At 51.7% G+C, this 10140-nt stretch overlaps 1 protein-coding gene across 10 annotated transcripts in view; it reads right to left on the reverse strand.

The window, feature by feature from the left end:
• NFASC (neurofascin) overlaps positions 1-3231 on the reverse strand; it is a 54060-nt gene extending 50829 nt beyond the window's left edge. For 5 of the 10 annotated variants that reach the window (XM_074163157.1, XM_074163156.1, XM_074163155.1 and 2 more), the window contains exons 1-2: positions 3138-3231; positions 386-403 (exon numbers count right to left, since the gene is read on the reverse strand). In XM_074163157.1, coding sequence (XP_074019258.1) covers positions 386-403; positions 3138-3231 — 112 coding nt within the window. The remainder of the gene's footprint in view (positions 1-385; positions 404-3137) is intronic. The other 5 variants (XM_074163161.1, XM_074163159.1, XM_074163158.1 and 2 more) reach the window with 2 other exon arrangements.
• Between the last annotated feature and the right edge of the window lie 6909 nt (positions 3232-10140).

The raw sequence follows: 10140 nt of genomic DNA on the forward strand, positions 1-10140 counted from the left end.
CAAAGCAGAGGAGCCTGGTCTCCTCTGAGATGTGGCGTAGCTTTTATAAGCCTCCGCAGAAACAGTATTTGCATGGCAAAGGCACTGTCTGACTGCTAAACCCGCTCCAGGGAGAGCAGAAGAGCCTTAGCACTGCTCCTGAGCTGCTCCAGTACCTCCCGTGCCTCTCCTAGCCTGGCTGGGCAGGAGAAGGGGCTTGTCCTGACCCTGGCCAGTCCTGCATCAGGAGCGGGTGATGCTGTCACGTACACCCTGTGCCAAACAGCTGCCACCACTGTCCCCCTGCCCGGTGTGACCCCCTGCTCGGTACAGACCCCCTCATGCCCTGTTTCAGCCATGCAGAGGAGACGGACACATACGCACAGAGGGTGAGGGGGACACTTACATTCACTCTGAATATTTGCTGTTATTTCCCAAGTGCAAGCATAGTGAAAGAAAGAAAGAAGATTAATTGAAGAACAAACCTGTATACATCATGTGCACAAACATAAACATGTATAGTTATTGTAGGGCTTGCAAATACTACACACAAATCATTTTACAACTCAAGCATGTTCTAATCTTACCTACTTACTGTCCAAGTGGGAGAAGCTGCTGCTGAACGGTCCTGTTTGCAGGGGGTTTTAGGCCGAAAGAAAGCACAGGGTGCTTGGACTGGCTTCGGTGTGCTCACACCACTGCCTTCCCTCCTTCCCCACGGCCAGGCTTTCCCTGAACCCCACTGTTTCATCCCTCTGAGTTAGAGGCTAATACCTGCCTGGTAAACCCTTTTTAGGTGATGCTCAAACTCAGAGAAGGTGCCTGTAATATACAGACGTATGTATATATCCTGTCCCCAGGACAGGGGCAGGTAGGTCTTCCAAAGAAGACAATTTGTTATGGTTGGGTCAGGGAAAAAGCACCTAGGCTGGCTTAAAAGAAGGAACAAATAGTGCAGCTCCCCATCAGACAGGGTGAGCAAGGGCTGTTCCCTCTGCCGTGAGGGGACCCCGAGGCTTTGTCCACGTATCTGCCCCCCCCCCCCCCCCCCCGAGCTGCTTCTGCTCTTAAAGCATAAGGTCTGGGCAGCAAAATGCCTCCCTGGGGAGATCTCCCACCCCCAGGGCTGAACCCACACCCCAGCACTGGATGAAGGAGCTGATCTCCATGGAGCAGGGAGGACTTTCACAGCTGGTGAAAAAGACAGTTTCACAGAAGCGTGATTTGCAGGTTTATTGGCTCCTGCACAAAGCCAGAGCAGCTGGGGCTGTTTACACCCCCCCTGGTCAGACCTGCAGCCACTGGAGCGTGGCCGATGCTTTCGTTAGCTCAACCCCACAGATGAGCAGCAGGAAAGGGAGCCCTGATCACCAGGTGGCTTAAACAGGAGCTGAGAGCAAACCCCTGATGGCTCTGAAGGTCGGGATGGAAGTAAAATGAAGCTGATGCTCCGTATCTCCATGGAGGGAGGCTGGGAAGGGTCAGCGGGGGGGAACAGGCATCAGTGGGATCCCTGACCCTCGCCCGGGGCTGGGAGATGCTTCTCACTCACCTTCTCTTGGCACTGCTGGGCACAACTGCCCCCACACACATTATTTACAAATATCTGTCATGCAGGGAACCCATTCAGGGAAGGATGACAAAAGGATGCTCTCAGTTAGGCTCCCGGTTTCCCACCAGCACTGGAGGGGACGATGCTCTCAGTGCTGTGCAGCAGGGAGGAGGAGGAGGAGAAGGATGGTCAGCTGCTGCAGGCTGCCTTGAGCTCTTCTCCACCAGCTGTCAGCATTTCTCTTACTTTCCTAAGGTCACGTTACATTTAAGTAGCAAAATCACTCCTTTCCTGATGCAAAACATGAGAAATGACAGAAGGCAGCTCTTTGCAGACCCATTCAGTTTTTCCCAGATGCACTGGCCCCTGCTTCCATGCCGGCTGCCTGCATTTCTGGAATATTATAGATGCTAACAAAGCCAGGCCTGAAGGAACCACTGAGCTGTGCGCATCAAATTAAACTCCCATTGCTGGGAACCAGAGCACCCTGTGCGTGTTACAGCCCTGACTCCAGGGGAACAGAGATTTTCATCCCAAATCATCTGGAACGGAGCAGAGCAGGGACTTGCGCTCAAGTCTAGGACCCTCTCCTTTTCAAGTAATATAAGTATTTATCCCCCTCCACAAATCAGAGCTTTCTCACCCTTTCTCTTCAGTTATTTCCCAATTTCACCCAAAAGCCACTGCCTCAGATTTTTCCCTCTCATTTTGCTGCCCAGAGTCTGGGATCAGCTGAGGTATCACGGCTACAGCCAGCACACCCGGGACTCCACGGAGCAAAAGAACCAACAGGATAGAAATTTCTCCTATCAAGAGCAACCCAGGCACTTTAGCCTGAATTTAGACCCCAGAAAAAAGCCGTGCTTTTTCTACTAATGCACTGCTCACTGGAGGATTTCTGTGCGTTGCGCTGTCGGAAGAGATTCCCTGCAGCGACAGGCTGATTATTATTAACAGCCGCTCCAGGAGGAAGCTGGGACACAAAGAAATTATGCAACTGGTTTCCAGAAGAGTGGCTGAGCAGCCCTCGGTATGAACCCCCGTCTCAAGTGCATTCAAACAAATCAGGCTTTTCCCATGCGCTGCCCTGAAGATGCCCATTCAGCAGAAACATCAGCCCGTGTCCCCCCTTTTCCTCCTCGCTCCATATCCCCCAGCGCTTCTGAATAAAACATGACTCCCATCTCATAATTAACTGAAAAAGAGAGAAAGAGAAAAATCCCTGCCCCTGGGGACCTGGGTGGCAGCATCTGTCCTCCATGAAGGAGCATCCCGAAACCTGCCCGTGCTCTGTAGGAACACCAGGAGTCCCGGGATGCTCCCCTGGAATCAACAGGCTGAAGACGTGCCAGGACCCAGTTTCTTCACCAGCTGGGCTCAGATACTCTGTCCCATTTTGATACCGAGTCCTTCGCTCAGCTTTTGAGACAGATTAAGTCAGAGAGTGATTTAGGTGACTTTCTGGAGGGCATGGGTTTTAAAAAGAAAAATAGCTTCAAATAAACAACCTTAGGCTGGACCAGGAAAGCCACCTGGACCGTACACATCTTCACTCTACCTCCTCGACCATTTCAGTGGGAGCTTTGAGGGGTGAACCATAACTTACAATCCAGAGGGACTTCGATGGCGCTGACGAGGTGATGAAGGCAGAGGGCCAATGCTATTCCTGCGCAGGTGAGGTGGTGTCTTTGCATGACCATTTTGGAGGCCTGGGCAGCGTTAGGACCTCGGTTGCCTCCCCCGGGGCGAGCAGACCAGCGGCAGGCGCAGGCGGATCCTCAGCTGCAAAACGAACACAAACCCAGCCGTCACTGAGCCGTCTCCACCTCTGTTTCTGTCATCTTCCTTTTGGCAACTGTGGAGAGAGTTTCCAATCCAAAACTATTTGTGTGGAGGGATGGGGCCAGGGGGGGGTGTGAATAGTGCCAGGAATAATTTACAGGCCCTGGTGACCCAGGTACAAGCCCGTAGTCACTGTCCTCCCAACCCCTGGGTTGTTCTGCTGGCAGAAAATCAGCCTTAGAAAATCAGGGTTATTTGTTACATCAAGGTTATGTCTCTCAAACCTGGAGAGACCTCTTGGATAGAAGGAGAAGGACCACGCTGTCTCCTGGGATGGATGGAAAGTTACTCAGAGCAACTGAATACAAAAGCAGTGAGCAGTCCCCATAGGATAAAATAAAAAGGATGATTTGCCATTTAAAAAAATAATAATAATTGTATTTTACGCACAAGAAATACCTATCAAACATCCGTTCCCTCCGGTGGGGCACTGGGATGAGCTCTGCAGCCCAGCAATAGCAGGGGACTGGCTCTGGAGACCCCCTCGTGTACCAAAGAGCCTGTCCCTGAGCAGACACAGCCCTAGCAGGGGTTGGGGCATGGTGGGACCTTTTCCCAACCAGTCTCTAAAGGAGCCCATTTGCATCCAGACTCCAACTGATTCCCTCCCCAGACAGCCCCTGGTGCCAGATGTGCAGCACGCCGCCGCCAGGCTTCCAAAGGCACCCAGCCAAACCCCCTGCACCTCCTCTCAGGTTATAATTTGCAATTTCCATACACATACCTTTAATTTTGCTGTTAATATACCCGTAGCATAAAAAAAGGAGGATAAATAATCCCATCTGTACGATAAAAGCCCCCTTAGAAAGGCTGCCCAGAGGTTGCATCACGGCTGCGTTACAACTCTCTGTAATAGAGTTATTAAAAGGGCATCAGACGAGCAGACAGCTCTTTGGGCGAAGAACAAAAATAACGCCAGGACAGAAAACAGTGGAAAATCCCCAGCCTTGCTCAGCACCGCTCCTCCCCGGCCCTCGCCCAGCCTCTCGCCAAGGAGAGGCCATTTGGCAAGCAAGGAGAGCCCGTCTTCATGAAATATAAATAACCGGCTGCAGCTTTGGATGCTGCTACCCCTTCAGCTGCTCCCGAGCCCGGTACGAGGCAATTGCGGGAGGGAGGAGGGGGGACACGGCACAACAGACAAAACCCGGGGAGCGTGGGGCTGCCGGGGGCTGCGGGTACCACAGGGAACACTGCCAGGAGCCAGCAGATGTCACGGGAAATGAACAGCCCTGACACATGGCCCGGGAAGCTCTCCTGAACCCCAGACAGGCTCAAATCCAGCCCAAGACAACCTTTTAGGATGCTTTTCCCCGTTTCCCTGATGGGGAACATGATGTGCTAAATGGTTTCTTCCCCCCCCAGCCCTCCTCACTGCCCTGCTCAGTGCCATTGGGGTCTCCGTGTCCCCACGCCTGGGCTGAAGCCCAAAGGAACTTGCTGTCCCAGCATGTCCCAGTTACACCAGATGACAGATTGTAGGTTGTGAAGGGGCTTGGAGGGGAGTGTTGCTTTGATCTTTTTTGCTTGTTCTAAGGATTTTCCAATCCAGCTGTTGCAATAAAAATAGTTGAAGGACAGAATAATTATAGGACCGGGCCAGTAATTAAAGTCACGTCCAGGACTTCTGCAGTCCTGTGATCAGGTCATGCTGAACAAAGCTTTTCAAATTACTTCTTTAGCTTCCTGTCTAAGGGAAGACATCATTTTGATCTGTAGCCTTCATTTTTTAGAGCGGTTCATTTCTCCGGTTACAGCTTAAAATGAGTAATGGATCAGCTGCTTGTATGCCTTTCTGTTACTAAGCACGAGCCTGACTTATGAACTGAATCAGCCAATGCTGCACCCAGAGATTTCGCAAGGCTGAGATTTCTTGTGTCCTCCCTACGCTCACACACTGATGCTTCACACCACCATCACAAAATGCTTTAAACCCCTCTTCATTCACGGATGTACGACGGGAGGGAAGGCGCAGGACAGATGGAATTTAAATCGGGCACATCTCTATGAGCTGCTTGGAGCATGGAAAGCAAAGAACGAGTTGTTTCCTTTAGACTGGGTACCAGTTAGTGTGAAAGAAATGGCTGTGACACGAAGGAGTAGGTTCCTGGCACACGTGCTTGGGAGATATTTGTATATTATATGCATTTTGCATTAAATGGGGAATGCAGAAAGGGCTGAGCCCAAACAGTGATATATAAAATATACACAGGAGGCATCTAACTGATGCAAAGGAGTGTATCCTACCCGACAGCACACGCATGGGGACGAGAAAAGTAAGGGCTGTGCATATCAGGAGGAGAGAAATTTGCAGATAACTTGAGCTGCCAAAGGGAGGAGCAGGGACACGATGGAGCCCGTGGGCAGAGCTACGTGGGAATGACCCGGGCGCCTCCAGTGCCGTTGGACCGGCCATGGAGGACATCTCCATGGAGCAGCACCGACCGAGAGCAAATAATCAAACCCACGACCGAGCACACGCGAAATGCATCCCCGCCTTGAGCAGAGCGAACGCCAGGCGGCTCCAGGGCCCCTTTGTCTCGGGGCAGATGTGGGTGCCACTCGCCGGGCACCGGGAACAAGCTGCCGCCGTGCCTGTGCGTGTAGGAGGGTCCCGGGGACAGGCAGTGCCGCGAGCCCCCAGCCACGCAGAACACTGCCCACATTGTCAGGGCCACTCCTGGCCCGGGGACGGGGACATCTCCCCAGCACAGAGGGCTGGAGCTGCGGCAGGGGCTTATCTGGGGATGCTACGAGCCGTGAAGCTGCCTGATGTCTTCATCTGCTTCTGAGGCTAACTCAAATCGAAATGAGACCTCTTTTTCCCCAACTTGGCATTTCTTAATCATTGTTCCCTGCCCCCTGTGCAACACAGGAAAGATCTGACTGTCGCTCAAAGAACAAAACAAGCCCCTCAGCCTGATACCTGCAGCCACCTCCCGGGATGGCCAGAGCCATGGAGGTGAGAGGGTTGAGTTTGGGGATGGTCAGGAAGCCTCAGAGCTGCCTGGACCCAAAACCCATCTGAAATCTGGGCCCCAAATGTTCAGTAAAAACACAAAACAGGCCAAAATCTCACACAAATAGTTGCAAGAATGTGATGCCATCAAATAGGAATTTAACTGCTTAAATGCATTTCTCATCCAGTGTTGAGCCTGCATCCAGGCACCGAAAAAAGCCACATCCCTGCTGCACTTTCCTCCAGCCACGGGCAAGATACAGCAGTGAGTTGTACTCAGATGCCTTTTCCCCAAATATTTACCCAGAGTTCAGAAGTGTTTTTCAGACTTTTTTGGTGCTTTCCATTTCCCCCATGACCTACTGCAACAACAGTTCTCACAAACTGTTACTCTGAGTTGAGAAATACAGCCCAGACCTTGGCCCAGACCTCCCTCCACATGCATCAGATGCTTTGGTAAATATATTTTTCTCCAGACAAAAGCTTGAATAACCCCAGGACAGGACCTTTAAAACTAGAGACGACTCCTCCTGGCAAAATGCAACCAAATATCCACCCAGCATGGGGCGCATCTGAAACCAAGAGGTGGATGTAAAGCCTTCTCTCTGCTCCGTTTGGAGCCTCCCTCCTCTCTCTGAGCAGACACTGGAGGGAGAAAATTAAATGCAAGAAAGGACAGAAAAGGCTTGGACACTTGGGGGTGACTGAGACACCCATGATGGGATGATTAGTCCCAGGGCTGAAAATATAGATGCTGGGATTCAACAGCAGCAGTTCCTGCCCCAGCTGGTGGCTGGGCGAGCAGGATGGAAACTGGAGGGTTTGGAGAGGATTTGTACTTTCCCTAGAAAAATTTGTCATAGTTTTTATGCTTGTGCAGCAGTCAGGACAAATCAGATTGAAGGAAAAAGAAGTTTCCAGAAGGAAACATCTTGCTGTGCATAGGGCATCCTGCATCACAAAACACACGGGCAGAAGATCCTGGCATTGTGGGTTTTCTCTTCTATTTAGAGGCAGAGGGTGATTTTGCTGCATTGTCAAATGTTTTCTGAAAATATCTGGGTTTCCAAGTGATAGTGCGGCAGGTAAGCAACTGCCCCAAGGGGTTGGTGGAGTCAAGAGGAGGTACGAAGAGTCAAGGGGTCTCGGATGCTCATGTGGCCTGGCAGAGCCCCAGGAAGCCCCATGTGCCTCCCCCAGCAGGGAGAAGCCCCCCCACCCCGAAATGACACCTTCTCCTGAGAGGTGCTGATGGCGATGGCACCCACCAGGCGAGCGTGCCCGGATTATCCCAAGAGCCATGTGGTGAACGGGATCCCACTGAAACCGTACCTGGCCCATATGCTCTTACAGGGTCAGTGCCCTGCTCTGCTGCAAGTTTCACACTCTCAGGTTTCTCCTTATGTAGAGACACGGCTCGCATACCAATAATTAAAACAGAAAACATATCCAAGCGCTTTCCCTGTAAGCCACTCAAAATCTGCAGCAAAAGGGGAAAAAATCAGCTTTTACAATTCCTTTAGGTCCTTCTCCCTCCCTGAAGAGCCCTGTTCCAGCAACAGGAGAGCTGTGGACGGCACCACTAGAGAAGGTTTTGTCTGCAGGCACTGCCTCCTCTCCTCGGGGACACCAAGCCAGCAGAGCGGGCTGGGGACCAGCCTGGCAGAGCTGCAAACCTTCACAGCCATACAGAAGAAACTTTGAATCTCTATTTCTCCACGCGCATGTCGATTTAACATGCACATTGCCTCCTCCCTGCCTTGAGATGGGGGAAATCTCTCCTTTCCACAGATGGTGGAGAGCTGCGCTAGCGAATCCCCGCATCCCAGCCCCGGAGCATCCCTGCTCCCCCCAGCACCGGCGAGCCAGAGCTCCCATCTGCTCCGCACCAACAAGATTCCCGCTGGCTTCAGTTGGCATGGCCAGGAGAGGTGGGAGGGGGGGATTTTTCCCATCGCAGGCTCCCTCCACCAGCAGAAAGTGGCCGGACAAGGCTGCTGACATGTTTCGCTCATTAGTGCAACGTGAACCACACGCCACGGAATCTGTTCCCTTCTCCAGCTGAGTTCCCCCTCCAGAGCTCCACAGCTTCCCAGTGCTGGAGGGGGAATGATATATGAAAATACCTCCTCTTGCTGCAGAGATGCAACCACCAGCGAGAACCTGCTCCGGGCCAAGGCAGCAGAAGCCGGGACCCCAATCCCCCCCCCGGCTGATTTGGCCAAAACTTGGCTCTTTGTCATAATTCCTGGGATGCCCTGCCCCAGCCCTTCATCCTGCCCTGGGCACACTGAGCAGAGCCCGAGGACTTCCCCCGGGTGCACAAATGTCACTGGGAAAGGGCTGAAATTCATTTCCTTCTCAACAGCTTAATGAAATGACACCTTCCGGAATAATGACAGAAGCAAATCCCTCCCCTGTAGCCCCTCTCCTGCAAAACGACCACGGGCATGGACTCTCCCAGGCAGGGAGGGGGGCTGTAGAGCAGACACAGAAATGGCAAGCAAGGGGAATCTCTGGCTGGAGTTAAATACAATTAAATAATTCCACAATGAAGGATTGTTTTTAATCAGCTCATTAGGTCCAGCAGGACGCTTTCAGTAGCAATTAGGCATTTATCCTTATTTACGGTTGCAAGAGGAACAGTAAAACTCAAGCAGCGAGTGCTCCCAAGAAGATTCCTACAGCACCATTTAATGCATTTCAGCCGCTTAATTAATACTGATTGAATAGCACAGAGCAACCTTTCCACAAAGAGAAAACCCTTTTGGTTTCAGATAATGAAAAACACTGATTTAGAAGCAATATATTTATGTGATTCCCTAACAGTGACTAAAGGCTTCATTTTCCTCCCGCTCCGTTCAGGTTCTCCATTGCATTACGGCGCAGAAGTCAGTGGAAAGAAGGAAAGAAATGATCATGAAGAAGCAAAGAACTGATCACGAAGAAGCCAAGACATGATCATTTGGCATTTCCATCCCGAGGGATGGACTGTGCCCTTTTCTGGGGACAACCAGCAGCGTCGGGGGTGGGGGGAGGGTGTCAGCGCGTCCCGCCTGTCTCCGTTTGGAGGAGAGAGCAGCGCTTTGTGTCTGTTCCTGAGGTTGGGTACGGCTTTCACAATTGTTCTGCCAAACAACTGTCAGCGCAAACACCAGCAAATTCATTTGCATCTCATCTTCTCCCCCTTAAAAATTAAAGGTACCCATCCTTTCGGCAACGGACGCTTCAGAGCTGCCTGCCTTCTAATCACGGGCAAGACGTTGGGCTTGTCATGGGAAATGGGTCCTAGGCTGAGATTATTGATGGCCCAGCGTCTGTCCACAATCATTTTCTATACCTGCTCTAGACCCAAAGGAGTCCCCAAACACATCTTTCCTCCTGTCCTCTGAACTAAAGGGCATTTCTCCAAACACAACCTGCAGCAGCAGAGGTTTGCAGGGACAGGCTCTTCCGACACCACCGCTGCCAATGCTCGGTAAAAACTCCAGGCAGAACAATTTGTTCGGGATAACTGCCCATACACCCCTCCCGTTACATTTTCAGCACATCTCTAAGGAACACCCGCACCACCCGTATCTCACAGCCCCTGGTTTCTTGTCTCACTCCTCCACGGGATTTTTGCCGTATGCTGCATTTTCCTTTCACGCCCTGTGACTCTCCTGCCTCGCACGTGGGGGAGTTTTCAATCCCAAGCCCTGCGGGCTGTGTGCATTTTAAAAGAACTGAGCAAACAAACAAGCATTGAGAGAAGAAAGCACCGCGATACCACCAGGAACAAGGATGGCTTCCCAAAGTCACCCACCAG

This window comes from Numenius arquata, chromosome 24, assembly GCF_964106895.1.
Source record: "Numenius arquata chromosome 24, bNumArq3.hap1.1, whole genome shotgun sequence".
NCBI classification, from domain to species: domain Eukaryota; kingdom Metazoa; phylum Chordata; class Aves; order Charadriiformes; family Scolopacidae; genus Numenius; species Numenius arquata.